This window comes from Spea bombifrons, chromosome 7 (assembly GCF_027358695.1).
Source record: "Spea bombifrons isolate aSpeBom1 chromosome 7, aSpeBom1.2.pri, whole genome shotgun sequence".
NCBI classification, from domain to species: domain Eukaryota; kingdom Metazoa; phylum Chordata; class Amphibia; order Anura; family Pelobatidae; genus Spea; species Spea bombifrons.
Window position 1 is genome coordinate 28,621,935 of NC_071093.1, and position 20,229 is coordinate 28,642,163.

The following is a 20,229-nucleotide window of genomic DNA, read 5'->3' on the forward strand; positions in this document are numbered from 1 at the left end:
CATGAACAATTCAATTGCAAAACAAACTGAAATCTTTGAGGGGGGGGAAGAAACTCACAATAACCTGGTTGCATACATTTTGAAAGCACAAAGGGTCCTAATATATTTTAAAATGTTGAATAAACACTATCTGTCAAAGTCTGTTAATATTATTCTATACAGTTCAGGTCTCAATAAAGAAGAATTCATGTAAATAATGTCCCATTATCCACTTTCACGAATCCCAACATTTCATATGTATTACCTAGGGATGGCTATTCAGGTAACCAAAGTTTACCAACACAAATGATATATTGTTTTTTTTTTAGAATAAGTAGGGTTATTTTATTAAAAACCATATAAGACATTATTGTGTATAAATACAATTAAAACCGCCACATGTTTTCAGTTTAACATGCCTATAAATTGTACACAACTAGAATGGGAAGTAATTATCAAAATATATTCATTAACTTGCCCTGATTTGGAAACCTTCCTTTTATATGGTTAAAGTTGCACATTGTAAATAAAAAAAGCTGGTAAACTTATAAAGGATTGAAGGTTTTTACCAAGACTCTAACAACGTCTATCTTATGTATCTGTTTTTATATCTGTCCTTTTCACTTTGTAGTTCCCTGAATAAGAATATTAACAGCAAACCTTGATGTAAGATATTCAGTTTAAGAACCATTGTGATAATATACATTATGTAAAATGCACCAGAGCAAACAATCAGCACATTGATAATGCATTTTCTATACTAATCTAGCACATTCATCTATGTTAATACCGCAATACATAAACCTAAATGAATGTCTTCAGGACAGCATGCCTTTCTATACATCTACCTCATTCTAACATTTCAGAGACCGTGGGAAGAGCAGTACTTTTCTGCAAATTTGCTATTTTCTTGTAAAAAAAACATGGTTGTTTGCAAAGGCAACTTCCGATTGGAAAGCCACCTGTCAAAGTATCCCATCTGCTGTGTCCTCCCCCAAAGTAACCATGGCCCTTCCTTTAACCCTGAGTGCACTTTGCTCATATGGCACCCAAATTCATTCATATTCCATTTATTTATATAGCTTTAGCAGTTTCCATAGTGCTGTTACAGTAGAGGACAGCGGCAATTTAAAATTACTAACATGTTAAAATATGCTGTGTACTAAACATTGCCCGTGTGGCTCAAGATAGCCTCTCCGTATTGCTAGCTTTATCATCTGGAGTTAGGGTCCTTTAGCCCACATAATAGACAGCAAAAGTGTCAGTATGTACTTACAGGCTGTCTAGGCAAGCAAAACATACCGAGCAGCCCGCAAGCAACTGAAAAGAAGCAATGCAGGAATAAGCAAATGGGGAAGCAGTTGTCATTCTAAAGCCTCAATGGCCTGAGAGAGGCCATTTGTGGAACAGTCCCATGTGCACTAATCACGTGGATCAGTATTGCAGAATGTTCACTAAAGCAGAATGGTAAGTTATACTTAGTACCATGTCTGATTGCGGAATTCTCTCTGTGTGTCATTCATTGCTAGGGTCACTAATTACAACCGCAGTGGCAAACTGGGTATATAAGTGTAAGGTGACTAGTAGAAGCCAATTTAATTATATAGGGGCTTCAGCTCTTCCCTAACCCTAAAGTCCAGGGGGTCTCAAACAGGCAGTGCTTATGTCATGCATTATATTTCTCACTAAGAGATTACGTTTATTGTTTATCAGAGCAGATGCGGGAACTGGTGGATTAGAGCATTGGAGACAACAAATAACTGACCTGTTCGGGGCTGTTATTACACGGCATGTAATAGCCTTTTGAAATATGGAGGGAATATGCAGGATATGAAACAATAAAAAATGAGGATTATAGAGCTGAATAGAGAATAGTATTTTCACAGTGGGTGGATAGCTCTTCACGTAATGTAGTTTGAAAGTTTTTGTGGTTTTGTCTCATAAAGAACAGGTTGATTTTTATTAATAATATTACTTATTTAATAATTAATAAGCATTGCAATACTGCAGCCATGATGCTGCCCAACTCAGCACAGGTTATAGCTGAAGTTATATCCTGATGACACTAGATACAATCATGTAGAAAATGTTAACCCATGATAATGCTGCCAGCTTCCCCATCAAGATTACAACGCCACAGATGGAATTGGAACCTGCTGCTGAAGTTTGTGCTAATTCAGTTTCTTGGCACAACTTACCTGGCACAGGAACTCCATTTGTACAAATGCCTGCACTTATCATATGATTTATGTTACTAATACCCTAACCATCTCTGGCCACTTCTGCCAATATACACATAACATTTTTTTTTTGTTTTTTTTTTCTCTTATCCTTTTTTTGCCTGCACCTTATGCTTTAACTCTGTCACACTGAGTGCTAGAAGCTTGATAAAAAAAAAACAGATATTAAATTTAAATTTAGCTTAAAAGTGACCTCTAGTGTTTAAAATAATGAAATGCAGACAAAGAGATGATGAAGAATGAAATTAGCAAATATGAACTAAAAAAACATACAAGTATATTTATTATCGAATGTATATTTAAGCAAAATGATCCTCTCAAAATAATTCTGTACCCCATGAATCTACATGGTCTATTCTATATGGGTTTTCATTTTAACGGTCAATAATTTAGCAGAAGTACCTTATTCACATGAATATTGATCTTCAATCTGCTCAGTTTCACTAAAGATTACTGTGGGATGTGATGACATAAGAGCACCCTGGTGCTGTGAAATAAAACAAACTTTCTAAAATGTTTACATATCCCCATTGTAACTTCACTTGTGTTTCATTTAGTGTTATTACATTAAACATTTTGCTTGCTGCACTTAAAGTATTATGTTTGGATGAAAAATACACAATTCTGTTTGAGATGGGCAAAGCCAAACAAAAATATTTATCTGATTAATACACCTATTGCCAATCTCTGATTAAATTCTAAGTACAGAAAATAACATTTCCAATTGCCCTACTTGTTTGTAAATAAGAAAACTGGAAGAATAAGATATAACTCCAACATTGCTGGTATTAAAATTGGTCAATCAGAAATGAAAATGTCCCTTTATGCAGATGATATTCTCATTACCTTAGATAAACCTAATGTTACGATTCCACTTCTACTACAAGAAATCGAATTATATGGCACTTTATCTAATTATAAGCTAAATATGGGGAAATCACAGCCAATGTGCATTGCAATGACAGAAGAAGATAAAAATCTAATAAAATCTAGGTTCCAATTCTTGTGGCCAGATGCAGGCATAGACTACCTAGGAATAAAAATTCTGGCAGAAGGCATTAAGATAATGGAAAGGAACTGTCAAGTCCTTTTAAAGCAAACACAAGAGAAATTAAATAAGTGGAAGTCTCTTCCTATATCATGGATGGGGAGAATCAATATTGTAAAATCATATATACCGTATTTGCTCGATTATAAGACGAGGTTTTTTCAGAAAACTTAATAGATCATGTGATCCTAGCGATGTTGGTAGTTATAGCTAGAAATTGGAGGCAATCAAAAGAATATGGAATATGGTTATTACAGAGCTAATGGACTTATGCATAAATATTGGGAGATATGGGGAAGACTTACCCTATAAATACTTACAAATCAGAGGAGAAGAAGTTTAACCCACTTTGGAAATCTATATCTGAAAAGACCTTACAGATACCATAGGCTATATTTATGCAGAGGCGTATCTGCTGAAAATAGCGCCTATAGCAAGCACTGAAATTGCCCCCCTGTCCCAATACCTAAAACCCATTTACTAGCCCCTGCTGCCCATATATATATATATATATATATATATATTAGTCCCTGCTGCCCTCCCCCCCTACCCACTATATACCCTCTCCCCCCCTAGCCACTATATACCCTCTCCCCTCCTACCCACTATATACCCTCCCCACTATATACCCCCTCCCCCCCGTAGTTCTCTCACCTAGGCGCCCCTCTCTCTCCTCCGCATCAAAAAAAAAAGACAGCGTTTAAAAGCTGCTCGCTGGTGCCCGCTGCTTCACTGCTAGGCGCCGAAATATGATGTCATATTACGACGCTAGCAGTTGCTAGGCGCCCCTCTCTCTCCTCCGCATCAAAAAAAAAAAAGACGGTGTTTGAAAGCCGCTCACTGGCGCCCCCTTCAAATGGCACGAGCCATTGGTGCCATACCCTAGATATGCCTCTGTATTTATGTCCATAATGTTGTCCACATCTGTCACATGCATGCATAGATAAATTGTAGCTAGACTGAATTAAGAAGATCATATAGACCTCTACATACAAAGAGACCTATAGATGACCAGCAATAATCAATATCATATGCTGCTAATGTATTGTAAGTTATTGTCTTTTATGTGTTTTTTGTAGATTTTTGTATCCATAGTCTGCAGTAGTGGAAGTAATTGTTGCACGGTGCTGTTACAGCACATTTTCATGTAACTTTATTGTGAGACACGTGCCTAATCTGTTACTGTCTCATACTATAATTTGTTGGTCAACAGATTTTGGTTGGAGGCCTTCATTCACAAAACCTGTGTCTCGTGGTTACATATGTCCTACTGCTTTTTTTAATAAAAAAAAATAAAGTATTTTGCCAACTTTGAGGTGTTACCTATTAAGACAAATAGAAAACCATAAATTGGAGGTCTTAGACTGCCACCCTTAAACATAACTAACCAGTTCGACAAATAATCTAGATATACTGTGTACAAAGAGGCACATGTTATGGTATAGTTGTACCCATCTTAAAATCAAACTTTGTGTTTTATATTTTGTACAAGGACGTCCAGGAATCATTATGTATCATATGCAAAATATAATAGTGATATGGAATAGAAGCCGAGTCTATGGTTGTCACTCCATTGATGTCATGCCCGATTAAACAGACCATCCCTGGCAAGGCAGTATATACAGCAGAGCGATCCAGCTGGCAGGAATATAGAACAAGTCTGTCAAACTACCGGGGTTCCCATGGTTCCTCTATTTTCATTAAAATAACCAAACAGATCTAAGCAATATTTGCTTGTTTTCAACAGAAATTCTATGTTTGGAATTATTTTGGAAACTTATGGAAATATACTCTTAGTTCTAAATACTCTGACCGATGTCGATGAAGCATAAACTTTTACATTAAAAGAGGGGGGATTAATATGACCACAATTTTCATTCTACACGTAAGGTTGCATGAAACAAACAGCAATAACTGTCAATGATCATTGATATATGATATGATATGCGTGGAATACATAACTGGCACATTACATATTACAGCAATGGATAGCCAAGGTCACAATCAAGACCTTATTAAGGGGATTAGGCAGAGGTATAAACAGAGTGCAGTCCAGAGTCAACGATCGGATAATCACAGATTCAATCACGGTACTGAAATAGTGAGAACAAAGCAAAAACAGAGTCTGGAGCCAGAAGTCAAAAACCAGAAAACAAAATCAGCATGGGTAAATGCTCCTGCAAAGGAAGCTTCGAGCAACCTTGCTTTATAAAAGCCTAGGACGTGGGGAGGCAGGAATCCCTGTGAGCACAGAGCCTCCCGGTGGTGACATGGGCATGTAAAACAAACCTCCTATTCTCAGGGTTTTAACTGCATTTCTCACTTTCTTAGTGAACAATGTATATACCATACTGAGATGTATTCACTCTAAGTTGTGAGTTATGCAGTGAGAAACAATCAAAATTCACTTTTAGGAAATCAATCAATAGATTGTAAACTCGCTAAAGCAGATCATTTCTTACGTTCTGTATCAGTGCGTTTTAAGGACCAGTCTGTTTTTTTGTGTACCCTTTGTGACCAAGGCCTTTTAAACAGTTTTGCGGTGCTCGTGTGCCTTCTTCAGATACTATTTTTTGATCTAATTTCCTATAAAAAATTATAAAATATGATGAAAATGAAAAAAAAAAATCTCACTTTTATTTTAAAAATATTTTACTCATCTAAGAAAGCCAATAACAAAACTGCTAAATAGATTCAATTTGTCTTAAGTTTAGAAATACCCAAAGTATTTATGGTTATCTTAAATACCGTACAAAACCTTTTTATCATGGTTATCTTTTCTGCAAGTTATTGGGGAATAAGTACAAGTAGTGTTCTGTTATTTCAAAACCATATTTTTTCCAAATCTGGTCATTCTGCCCCCATGTGCTATTTCGGGTATCTTTACCCAGCCAATGCAATTCACCCCATCAAACATATTTTTGAAAACTAGACACCCCAAGGTATTTCAAATTGCTGGTATATTAACCCTTTCCATGCACTAATTCTACCAACAGCCAGGGCCGGCCCAAGACAAAATGCCGCCTGGGGGGAAGTTTAAAATGCCGCCCCCCCATTATCTACCCTCCCCCCCCCCGTACTTACCTTTCAGCAGTCCTGCGACGAGACTCTTCCGGCGCTCAACATTACAAGCCGGCACCGAGCTAGAGGGCTCGCAGAGGAGAGAGAGAGGGGCGCCGAGCGGGTACTGACAACTTGGTAAGATAAAACCACCTGGCGCCCTCTCTCTCTCTTCTCAGCTTTAAAAAAAAAAAAAAAAAAAAAAAAAGGGCTTGGGGCGGCAAGTTGGCTCTCGGCTCCATTGTCGGGCCGGCCCTGCCAACAGCCTTTGTGGTAGTAATTTATTTTGTGTTTTTTATCACACAAATTGTGTGCTTTTTTCCCTTTTTAACATGTCTTGTTGCCATGGTGTATGACTTTTGACATTAATGTATGACAGTTTTATTCCTCCTACACAGCTGTTTCAGTTAATGATTGTGTTTTAACCTAAATATTAAATTGATGATTGTTGGCACCTGTTAGGTATAATTGTTTAATCAAATACCTAACTATATGCCTACAAAATTCCTGACTTTGTGCAAGTATACCTAGAACAATTCCTAGAAACATTCTTACTTTACAGCATTGTTTTACACCTGCTTAAACAGACTTCTAAGCATAGCTTGATCCTGTGTTTTTATAGGACACGTACAGCACCAAACTGTGTATCATCTACTTTGTGTTTTGTTTATTTTCCATTATACAAGACTCTGAATCTTTTGTGTGATTATGACAGCCAAACCTGATAAAAACAGAGTAAGTAATATTAGCGAATTACACATAATATAGTCCATTCCCCTAGCTAGGGTAACAAATTATATATATATATATGTGTGTTTGTGTGTTAAGGAAGATAACGGATTCTGATGCAACCAATTTGCAAAAACATTCAGTTAAAGACCAGTGACGTGCTTGGCATTAAACAAGTTTAGAAAGCGATCTACGACCGTTTTCTTCGTATAAACCGTGTTGCTGTAATGCCTCTATGTTGAGGCATTCAGCAACACTGAGCTTGTCATTAGGGGCCATGTTTGGCCCCTCCCGGGGTGTGACAGAATGACCTGTCATACAGGAGCCCAAGGTACTCAGAGATGGCTCCCGCCTGGCTGCCAAACAGGCAGGAACTCCATTGTTTAATTAATCCCATCAATAGGATTGCTGACTGGGGATTAAAGGTTGGGTTGAATACATGTATCTGTTAATTTATGTTAATGAAGTTCTGTGGCTATATGAGTCTATGCTTTACTACAATAAACTGTTCATTCCTGCTGTACTCAATTCAAGGTAGTTGTGTGTCTGTGGTAGTTGATGGGACTGCGGTCTCCACACCTGGGTCCCTGGAATGTTTGGCAGTTGGCCCAGATCCACACTCCCCAGCAGAAGCGCTGGCAACAGGGCAGAGTGCTGCTGTTCTCTGCCCACCCCTCCTCCTTGTTCTTGAGTCTGACCATGACGCTCCCGCAGTGCTCGCTCAGACCACCGCAGCCGAAATACTGGCAACAGCAGAGAGGCAGGACGGCCCCTCTCTACCAGCACTGGAGGTGCCCGCAAACCCTATAAAAGAGCTTTCTCCTGGTCAGAGTGCAGCTGGCCTCTGCCCTCCCACATCAGACGTCCCTCCACTAGAGGATGGTAAAAAACCAGCACTGGGGGACACGTATCCCATACAGGTGGATGAGACTGTGGTTGCCACCTGTGGACCCCAGAATTGCTGGGCAGCTGGCTCGGATCCCCCAACCCTTGATTGAAGGGGCCCCCGCCACCCTGTCATCTCCCCAGCGGCTGAGAAGACTCCAGAGAGAAGGTGCAGTTGGCAATTCTCTCCAGCGGCAGTTATATTTTTTGGGAGAGGCAGAGAGCAGGCGGGTGAGTACTGCTGTTTTGTTACATTGTTTTGGGGAGTACCAATTTGTGGCTGGCAGTGGTGGTCCAGATATACAGACTGACTTCAGAGTCAAACAGTGTGGGGTCTTATCAGACGTCAGTCTCCCCCAGAAAAAGGAGATATGTGATGGAGTGTGTGTGACGGAACCGTCCATCACTGGGGCCCCTGGAGAGGACTGAAAGCAAGCCTGCTACCTACAGATTATGGACCCTGTCTCCCTGCCTTTTTGCCAGCCCCCTGCATCCACAACTCCAGGAGCGACGGAGCTGTGCTGTTGGACTGAACTGGATGCAGACACAGTTTGGGTCTGGCCCCAGTTCAGTCTTCTTTTTAAAAGGGGGATATGTGACAGAATGACCTGTCATACAGGAGCCCAAGGTACTCAGAGATGGCTCCAGCCTGGCTGCCAAACAGGCAGGAACTCCATTGTTTAATTAATCCCATCAATAGGATTGCTGACTGGGGATTAAAGGTTGGGTTGAATACATGTATCTGTTAATTTATGTCAATGAAGTTCTGTGGCTATATGAGTCTATGCTTTACTACAATAAACTGTTCATTCCTGCTGTACTCAATTCAAGGTAGTTGTGTGTCTACTTATTGGGTACACATAGCAGGGTTCCAAGGTGCGCATGCTGGCTGGTGCAGGAAGTGATTCCGGGGACAACAGGAGGATACTGGGTGATCTCTGAGAGTTACTACAGCTCTCTTGGTGAACCCGTTACACAGGGTATCAAGTCCACCATTAGTGTCCTCTCATCTATAACACAGTAATGCACTTAACTTGGTCCTCCTAGGAAGAAAACTCTGTCACCTGCAGGCCATACAAAATGCTGCAGCCAGACTTTTGACCAATCAAGCTCGATAGTGTCACATAGGACCCTGAATTGGATTCCAATGAAATGGTGAACATGCTTTAAAATTGGCTGCTGACCTCCAAAGCCTTCATTAATCAAGCCCACAGTACCTGAAAAGGCTCCTCACACCCTATATTCCTTCTAAAAGCATATCCGGAGCCATAAAGTTCCCAGCTATTAATGGCTCATACTAAATAAGCTATGGCAAATGCTTTAAAGCAAGTTAAAGATTAGTCCAGATGGCTTTTTGTAGACTGCTCAAACCTTAACTATTCCTAGGTCTAGTCTTCTATTCAGTAAGGCATATACCTATCCCATGCATTTTTAGTTCCCTCACTTCACTATTAATTTCGATCACTTGACACGCTCCTCCATTTATATACCACCCTTTCATTAAAATAAAACTTCTTTACATTACATTAGAGCAGGACTTTGTCTTCAACAAAAGATGAAAAAGGCAAAAATAAATGATATCCAAAGAGGGCAAGTAACCTAACTAAATGACAACATGCAAGAAGAGTACCATTTTTATCTTATGTACATAAATATGGAAATAATAGTACCTAATTTTTTTAATGAAAATTTATTTCTTTCTAGAAACATTCTAAAAAAGATTTGAAATCTTACCTTATTATGTACAAATACAATCCTTAATTCTGGTCTTATAATTGCATAGGCCATCAACAGATCCTGGATCTTTCGAATCTCCTCCTTACATTTCTTTGTTGTAGAATAATACTGCTTTCTTACTGGTAGGTTCTTAAATAATTTCAGAACAGAGACAGTTGTACCTAAATGTGCAGAAACTATTTTATTAGTAAGGTTTTGCATCAGGCTTAGGCAATACACTTTTATACATTTACAAGAGGGCAGACATTTCTGGAATTAACTTTGGGAATTACATGTACTTTTTAGGAATTATATAGTCAATAAAGTACATTTCACATCACTATGTATCCCCCCCACAATGACTAACACTGATTCAAAATAATGTACTGAAACTATGCATTAATACAATGTGTTCACCTTAAATTCAGGTCACAGCAGCAAGAAAAAACCCGCCATGTTTAATGTTTACTTTATATGGTAACAGCATGAAAAAGCTTACAAATGGTAGCTCCCCTATCTCCCCATTTCTTACCTTTATCATCTTCCATATTTCATCATCCAACATCCCGTGCTAGGAGCGCGAGGTCTGTCATTTCACGCCATATCCTGGCGCTCGGCATCAATCGCCGCCGCATAGTGATTAGCAAGCACCAAAGCCGAGGTCTGAAGTGACAGACCTTGCCCTCCCTAACGTTGGGCTGATTGTGATCTTGCCAACCAGCCCTGCTTATTGGGTGCCCGCTGAGCAGGGCTGCTTGGGGGGATCATAATCTCCCTCTAACCGGCCCAACATTGTCAGCAATGTGATTTGCCACGGGGGCCCCAGAACACAGGACACTTGGGCAACTGCCCAGTGTGCCTACATATTTAAATGGTACTGTGCCATTTGGTCCTACAGCTGGGGGAGGATTTCCAAATTCGGTGGGGCAAAAGGGGGGTAATCTAGGGGGACAATTGCCCCCCTGTAGCGACGCCTATGGTCTTTTCCCCAGTGCCCCAGGGGAATCACCCAAGGGTAGAGTCATTGTCATTGTCTCTACAGACCCCGCAGGTCCTGGGGCGCGGCAGGAATTCCCAGCAATGTCAGTGATGAAAACAACAGGAAATGTGAACTGAATGTAACAGGGCTCAGTTAAGAGTGCTGTAACATTATATCTGGGAGCATGGGGCCACAAACTTGGTCAGAGTGGAGATCAAGATGCCAGGGGTAGCCTGATCTCCTGTTCAATGGCAGGGCTTTAGCAATGCAGCAGAAAACAGGTCATGACATAGGGAATACACACTCTGTCCTATAGGATCCGTTTTTTGTGAAGTATCTCCTACATACATAAAATGGTTCATCTTTAATACACAGAAATGATCATTGCTTACCCTGTCCAAGATGGGAAGGTCGCTGAGAAACAACATGTCCACTGCTATCTAGTATATATAGTGTGCTTAAGTCGTCGGCAGCTGTCTTTGTTGTAATATGCACCTATGTTATAGAAAGATATCAGATTGTGGCTGTAATACTCAATCTAACATTATTATTGTCTATCTATCTATACACATATATGTATATACAGTCGTGTGAAAGAAAGTACATCCTCTTTAAAATTATTTTACATTATTTTACATATCAGGAAGTAATAACGCCATCGGTTCCTTAGCAGGTCTAAAAATTAGGTAAATACAACCTCAGATCAACAGCACATGACATGATTTATTCAACAAAAATAAAGCCAAACTGGAGAAGCTATGTGTGTCCATAGGATTTAAGATACTATATAGCAGACAGGTGCTGCTAATCAAATTCCCTTGATTAATTGGTCATCAGTTAGTGTGGCCACCTCTATAACAGCCAAAGTTTAATTTTCACACACCAGGTACTGTGACACTGACTCGTCCTACTGTTTCCTTTACTCAATGACCAAAATAAACCATTGTAAGCACCAGAGTAAGCCATAGTAAGCTAACATTATTGTTTCCAACAGTTTTGTACATTATGCTTACTCCTCTCCTTGCAACTTAAAGCCAACACTCAAACTGTACAACGATGTGGAATTAAATTGATACATTATAGGTAAATAATATCTTACCTCTGCTACTGAGCAGATTGAACCCAAAGCTTCCCCTCGAAAGCCATATGTCTCTAATCTCTCTAGATCCTCATGGTTGTTGATTTTGGAAGTATAATGTTTTATTCCCATAACAGGGGCATCAGCTGCTTTGATTCCTTCACCATTATCTCGCACTTCAATCTTATCAAATCCAAAGTTTTCCTAGAGGAATGCAATAGCAAGGTAATTTACTGACACCCATAATGCCACACATTTAATGGAACAGTGGATGGTGTAGGAAAGAATAAAATGCTTCTTTAAAGGTGTTTTGTCTTCCCAGAAATAATTAATGGCAAATTAACAATAATGTGTAACATGACATTTTTCACTTTTGTGATTAAACCTTTAAAGGAAAATAATAAAATTACGGATCTGCTAAGGTTCATTTGCTTAACATAGCATATTTAACGTTTTCATTGAGTTTCATGACTAAATAAAAAGTAAAATAGTATATATAGTAAGTAACCAGGGCCAGACTGGCCATCACTTGCACAGGGCAAGGTGGGATGGTGCCTGACAATCAATGTTAATACTTTTGATGCAGTACTGTAGTGTGTGGTTGGCTGCTGGATACAAGTGGCTGCACACTACACATCTATATTCACTAAAGGTGGCTGAAATAAAAGTGTAGCCATGGCCGCGTGTCATCAGTAGGTGGACACTTAGCTGCAATTTACAGACCACTGGTCTGTAGTTCATGTCTACATACCTTGTTTTACATAAAAAAATAGCATAGGTGTCGAGCATTAGAAATGCCTATTTCAGTATTTTAAAGTGCCACAAGAAATATAAGTTGGTTTGGCTCCTTGATCAAATGTGAGTTAGAGCAGTTTAAGTTCTATTTCTTATAAGGGTTTATTGTGCCTTAAATAATGACTACTTATATTTAACCTTTTCAAAGAAAAAAGTTAAGGTAAAATCCACTCGCACATGATAATGAAAAAGCTCATGGCTGGCTTGCCGGGTTTCTGGCAGCCAAGTGATATTGCCACACTGAACAACCTTTGTCCAAATTCCTGCAGTATTGTCATATAGACATTTATAACTGCCTTTGGCATGTGTCACATCTGCCCTAACTGAGCTCCCACATAACTCTGGCAAGCACTCTTGCTTTCCTTGGCAAAGTGGCACTGCATAATACCAACGATGGGTGTAACCTAAATCTGTTCCCATAGTTTTACGCTGCCATGCAACATTTCAGTAATTTTATTGTTTTTACATATAACAGAAAATCATCATTAGCAACAGCACCGCAGGGCCCTTGGCATATTTTACATTTTGTTTCTAGAGACAGCAAAACGTATAATGTTCTGTGTTGGTGTTTGGACAAAATTTCTTATAAAATGAATAAAATATAAAACAAATTGCTTTGAGATTGGACAAAAGGCAGTCCTCAGACTTACACTTAAGTAAGGGCCCAGGAAAAGGTGGCATAAGCTAAAATAATGTCAGCCATGTCTAATTTCTACTGAGTAATCAAGGTGTAAATTAAGTTCTATATCAGGTCTGACACTTATTATAATATCCACCTTATTGCTAGCATAAAGGGCACGAAGGACAACTAACAGTGAAGTTCTTGGTTATCAAACACTGTATTACATGAAAGAGAGTCAAACGTGGCAGTCATATACTACAGAATAATACATTACCATTTACCCTTTAGTAAATAACCCCAACTTCAGAAATTAACCACTAACCAGATGTAACTAACCAAAATTTTATATACCATTCAAAATAAACCAGTTATATTCGCCAGATCATATGATGACTTACTAGTTTAATGTCAAGATTAGTAGCATTGGCATCCAAGGCATTCTCCACTAGTTCCTTTACCACACTAATCACAGAAGTGATTACTTGGGAGCTGGACAGCAGACGTATAGTAGCTGGCGGCAAGTGCTGCATTTTGTATTTTCTTAATAATCCTCACAAGACAAAACTGCAAATAAAATCAAAAGGGAAGACATAACCACAGTATTAAATATTAGTTTCCAGAATAATACACATAGAACACTTTTCATAGAAACGGAATTTGACAGCAGGTAAGAACCAGACCATCAAGTCTGCTCATTTTTTAGCTGATGTAAAGACTCAAAGCTGAATCAGTCCTTGGTCTTGTCTTAGTTTCACGATGCCTATCCCATGTATGTTTAAAGTCCATCACTGTATTAGCCTGTGACTCTTCTGATGGAAAGCTGTTTCATTTATCTACCACCCTCTTTGTAACCTAAAACGTCTTTACTTTACATTACAACATTGCTCATGTTTTATCAGCAGTGTGTTTACAACTTACTAATTTTTTTATGAATTTGTGGAATGTAGCCTTTAATCCAGCCCATAGAAGACTATGACACATAGCGTATTTGCTCGATTATAAGACGACCGTGATTATAAGACGACCCCCCAAAATCAAAATATTAATTTAGGAAAAAAACAAAAAGCCTGAATATAAGACTACCCTATAGGAAAAAAGTTTTACTAGTAAATATTAATTCATGTAAACTAATTTTCATATTTAATAAAAGCTATGATTGAGAAAAATATATTTTTTATTTCCTTTTATTTGCCCCCCCAGTTATGCACATCTGCCCCCAGGCTTGCCACTCTGCCCCCAGAAATGCCTTATACCCCCCTATTTGCCACTCTGCCCCATGATGTGCCTTTTAACCCTCTATATGCCACTCTGCCTCCAGAAATGTCTTATACCCTCCTATATGCCACTGTGCCCCATGATATGCCTTTTAACCCCCTATATGCCCCTCTGCCCCATGATATGCCTTATACCCCTATATGCCACTCTGGTTAAAAGGCATATCATGGGGCTGAGTGGCATATAGGGGGTTAAAATGCATTTCTGAAGATATTTATACTGCTAACAGCAATCACACTCCTATCAAGCCAAGGCAGCCAGTACATGCTGGAACCTGGGGATGTTAGAAGTGTGATTACAGCCTCCCTATGCCATGCTACTACCCCCACCCCCCTTACACATCCATGTTATCACACACACACTCATTCACAAACATTTAAATACTCATTCATTCCATTAATCACACATACACACACGCTCAAACCCCCCACTCCCTTACCTGAACTGCAGATCTCCCACTCGCAGACTTCTGCAGGGGCCCGGCTGTGCGAGCAACTTCTCTGGCTCCGCCCCAGAGGAAGGAGGGGGGAGGTAGAGTTATGTGAGGACTGTGCTAGCTTCCTGTTTCCTGCTGCTAATAGCAGAGACGCTGCTCGCGATCAAAGCCCGGTAAGCAGCACGGCCGAAGCAGAATGAGGTCTGATTAGAAGACGACCTCGATTATAAGACGAGGGATATTTTTAAGAGCATTTGCTCTGGAAAAAACCTCGTCTTATAATCGAGCAAATTAGTGTGCATGTTCATGGTGGATCATCCATTACTACGGTATATCTAAAGAAAGGACTTAAATGATTAATGAGACTCTACTCTACCAGTTCAGTAAAAATATAAAGTTATTTCTAATGTTTACTCTTTACTATTATTACTCTTTACTATTATGTTTTCAAAACCATCAGGATTCAACTTATTTTTGTATTTGGTACCAACATTCACACACCCACAGACCTGTCTACTGTGTGACTGCACCCACAATTATTAATTATCGTAGAAAAACATGGAGAGCTCAAAGTGTTAACTGATAGTTCCTGGAGCCAGGGCCAATGTACAATGCAGGTCTGGACTGCTTATGGAGGTTCCAGCCGGGACCCAAGAAGTTACGAAAGTATTTTAAGTAAATGGTCAGCCATTTCAGGTTAGCCTGCTAGAGTACACAGATGTACTAGCCCATGGGGTACTCTTTCAATACACATGGTCTACCAGTTATTCAGTTTGTATGTTGATTGTTATTCTCACGTGGTTGTTTTTCTTCCTGTCTATGGAAAAAAATGTTTTTTGAATATATAATTCCCTAAAGGGATCGTGGCACAACTACTTGGGCTCGATCTGAAACACCTTTCACGGTTGGCAGGTCCTCTTCCTGTATTAATCTGTATATCTGATATGCCTTGGTTACAAAAAGCAGTAGAATAGTGTCATCAACCATTTGTGTATTTGTGTGTATATTTATGTGTATTGCCTAGTATATGTATATTATTTTAAATCTAGACGTAAATCCAGCTCAATAGATGATGCTATGTAATGCTCTACTTAGGCAACTTGTGGAAGCAGGTTCTGTGGAGGCTTTTAACAATAAACTGGACTGCTTTTTGGTTATAAAGCGTATTCAGGGTTGAACACCATGTTTTGTTTTTGTTTTTTAAGTTGTGGATCCAGGGTTTATTCTGGAGTCATGAAAGTGTTTTTCTTCTACTATTGCACTTTTACAGGCTTTGTTCCTACATTTGTGACAGCAACCCAAGGATTTCCCTTCCTATTTCAGCATGAGAGTACCCCTTGAGAACGAATTGGGATCCAGGCAAAAACGGTTGGTCAAGATCAGTGAGAAAGAACTTGGCTAACCCACAGTGGGATGAAAAATGTTAGACGTAATCGTCCAAAATCGTGCCCAAACTCACAGACCTTGCAGTCTGAATGGAAGTAAATCACCACAGCAAATGTTTCAACCATTAGTGGTAAGCCTTATAACAAGTCCAAATGCTGCTATAAACAGCAGAGGCAGGACCAATGATTTTAGAAAAAGCTGTTTTATGAGCAGGTGTCAATATACTTTTGACCATATATTGTAAATCCATTTATGGTTAGCACAATATTATACATTTTGCAAATGGCTTAATGCTTAGTATTTTTTTTTAAAGAATCACAAAGTGCTCATCAATATGAGTAAATCAGTGCAGTCTTATTTCCACATGAGTGGCTACGTTTCAACCCAATAGGGTTTTTCTCAAGCCATGAGCCGTGTTTTTTTTTTTTATTATTGATGATGGCCTCCACTCTTGGAGGTGGATCATCTGACTGTTTTCATTCAGCGGTGAAGCCGTGTATCCGTCACTTACAACTTTTCTTCCGCTAAATTAATTCTTTACCAGCAGCTGTTGTCTATTACCTTGTAATCAGCACTACTAACCATACATACACAGGTATTCACACATTCCCAATGCATTCCTCCTTAGAGGCAGCATTTAGATTTAAAGTCTCCATGTCATGTCAATGTTGACATTACCCCTTTCATGAGATGAGCCTAAAGTAAACTTGCTCTAAAGAGCATGGGAGGGAAATAGGGACTGACAGACATTAAAGCATCAGTTTGGTCCAAAACAAAAATGATGTGACTGGTCATTTTATTATCTTTCAGTAGGAGTACTGAGTACCCTCTGGATCTTAAGTCCACAAACTTAAAATGGTTGTATGTACCATCTTAATTTACTGCACAAATGAAATGAGCTGGGTGTCAAACTGATATAGAACGGATGTTCCTCCACGAGTTATTTCTATCTTAGGGTATAAAGGGTGCTCTGCTGCATATTATATGGAACACAAAGCTTTCTAAAGAAACTTTTATTTTGATTTCTCTTCATTTGTAAATCCGGAGGGCAAACATTCAATCATACAAGGTGACACTTAATATCTCACTATGTGGTATGCTAAAGGCAGCTGCAGAACATAATAATGTCAGTTCATCAGGATTTTTGAGGCTTGTAGAGGCACTTGCACCTTTGTAAAATTACAACTATCAAGATGTGTGTGCTCTTTCACTAACATCTGTGAACATCTGTGAAATGTATCTAAAACATGTTAAAGGAAAATAATGATGAAATTCACTCTATAAATATTGTATGCAAATAACCAAATTAGTTTATTTTAAAAAACAATTAGGGGTATTTTTCAGGTTGCCCTTAATTAAATAGTGTGATCAAGCATGATCACATGGTTTTTACTTAAGTTGATTTTCAAGGTTAACACACATTGGAGGGATGACCTTAAGACCCTCATAGTATCTCCAGTGGCGGAACTACCGGGGTCGCAGGGGTCGCGACTGCGACCGGGCCCTGGAGTTCTGCCAGTCAGGGGGGCCCAAGGGGTGCCGAGCGGTTGCTGAAAACGACCGCTCGGCAACTCTTGGGCCCCCCTGACTGACAGAAATCCAGGATGCCTCTGCTCGCTGCTGCCGCCGTCGCCGCCTGCCTCAGTGCTGCCCAGAGTGCAGTGTTGGGAGCGTGAGGCATTTGTCTCGGGTGCCGGCGCTTCACACTGAGTGCCGGCATATGACGTCATATGCCGGTGCTCAGCAGTGAAGCGCCGGCACCCGAGACAAATGCCTCACGCTCCCAACACAGGAGTTGGCAGTAAGTGACCTACAAAGGGGGGGGTAGGGAGGGAGTGGGTAGATCGTGAGAAAGGGGGGGTAGGGAGGGAGAGGGGAGACTGTGAGAAGGGGGGTAGGGAGGGAGAGGAGAGACTGTGAGAAGGGGGGGTAGGGAGGGAGAGGGGAGATTGTGAGAAGGGGGGTAGGGAGGGAGAAGGTAGATCGTGAGAAGGGGGTTAGGGAGGGAGAGGGGAGATCGTGAGAAGGGGGGTAGGGAGAGGGTAGATAGTGAGAAAGGGATAGATGGGTTGGGGGTGGGAGGGCCCTTAACAGATTCTCGCACCGGGGCCCTGAGGTTTTTAGTTACGCCCCTAAGTATCTCCTTAAATAGAATTATTGCTATTCATAAAATCTAAACAGTCTAAGCTTGATTAGAGATAATTTGCTAATAAAGGAGACAGCTCTTTACAATATAGCACATGTAGTTGGAGATGAGTTGATACTTTACCTTATCACTCAAAGACTTGATGAATTCATCCAAATGTCCCCATTGACTCATGTAGGCTTACATATAAAAAGTGATTACACAGCACTTCGAACAGTAGCCGTATCACCACAGAAAGTAGTGTGGCGATAAGAGTACTTTTTAGATTTTCCCCAGAATCACTATTTACATGCACAGGACAAAATAGGCCATTATCATTGGATATGTGTTCAGGAGGTCCCACACTCCATTCATTCTGTTTATATAACCAGGAATGTTTTCTCTGAGTTATTACACTTGGGAAGAATATCCCAGTAAATTGTGTGTGACCATTGCTCAATTCCAGTCACCAAAAGAAAATGTTGAAATGTTTCTTACATGTGTTTAAATCACTTAAAAAGTCATTTTTTGCAGGATAACCAAGCATGTAAAGGAGATGGCCAACACTTTTTTCTTGTAGCAGGCACTGAATGAACCTATCCTAAACCTCTGCCTCAGACCCAAACTATACAACTATATAAACTTCCACAACAGAGACAGAACCCTAAAGCAGACATGTAGAAGACTATGCTGTTGAGTTTCAGCAATTGTCTGCTGACACTTTTTGCTTGAACCAGCACTGAGGTCCAAGCATTGCTGCTGATTACTCCTTTCTGATCCCATCAATGATAAGGCATGAGTAAATGTCCCAGACACCCCGGAGAGTCTGGTCTAACTTAAATCGATCCATATCCATCACCATACCGGGGAAAGGCAAGCTGAGCGAATAAGTACTTTAAGACATTACAATGGCTGATCCTAGCTCTTCTGAGCTTATGCAGATCCCAGCTGTCTGTAAAACTGAAGAACGTACTCTAATACTATCATACTCTGCACTTCATTGCCTTGGGGCACATTTTGCATTGCTGCTCAGCACACAAAAAAGAGACCAAAGACAAATCATGCACGTGTTCCATCCAGGCTCCTATTCACTGTATTGCGAATGTTCTTACCATATTACTTCCAAAAGTTTGTACCACTGCCTATCCATGAATTGTTTGCCTATCAATTCAGAAGGAGTCACTCATGAAATTATTAAGTTAACTGCCACCACTCAAGGACAACATTTGTTAAAAACATGTTTTTGATGTTGTTCAATTGGGTTGAGGTCAGGTGACTGACCTGATCATTGAAGAATATTCCACCTCTTTGACTACTCCATACACTTCGCTTCATCATTCTGGTGTAGGTTAACCTCAGTTTCATCTGTCCAAAGATTATTGTTCTAAAACTGCTCAGCCATTTTTATATGTTTTCTGGCAAAGCCTAATCTGGCCTTCCTATTATTGAGGCTTACCGGTAAACCACTTGTATTTACTTTCATGAAGGCTTCTTTTGATTGTAGACTTGACAATGATAGACATACCTCCTGGACAGCCCTTTACATGGCTAGATGCTGCAAAGGGTGTTTTCTTTACCAATCAAAAAAATCTGTGATCATCCACTAGTTATCCTACCTTTTTCAGAATGTTTCTGCTACCTAAGGGGTTTGTTTTTTTTTTTTTTTTAGCCTGATGATGACCTGCTTAACTTTCACTGACAGTCCTTTGGACCTCATATTGAGGATTCACCTGGTCATGAAACAGCTTCTCAGTCAGTTGTCCAATTACTTGTGGTCCCTTGAAAAGGAGGGGACTACATATATAAAGTGCTGTAATTCCAAATGTTTTAAACACAAATCAAGATTGTAGTGGATCACTTCACAAATGACCCACTT

The 20,229-nt window shown here is 39.8% G+C and overlaps 1 protein-coding gene across 1 annotated transcript in view; it reads right to left on the reverse strand.

Moving 5' to 3' along the window:
* PMS1 (PMS1 homolog 1, mismatch repair system component) overlaps nt 1-20,229 on the reverse strand; it is a 46,660-nt gene that overhangs the window by 21,353 nt on the left and 5,078 nt on the right. The window contains exons 2-5 of the mRNA XM_053471847.1: nt 13,530-13,695; nt 11,736-11,918; nt 11,029-11,131; nt 9,676-9,839 (exon numbers count right to left, since the gene is read on the reverse strand). Coding sequence (XP_053327822.1) covers nt 9,676-9,839; nt 11,029-11,131; nt 11,736-11,918; nt 13,530-13,661 — 582 coding nt within the window. The 5' untranslated portion in view covers nt 13,662-13,695. The remainder of the gene's footprint in view (nt 1-9,675; nt 9,840-11,028; nt 11,132-11,735; nt 11,919-13,529; nt 13,696-20,229) is intronic.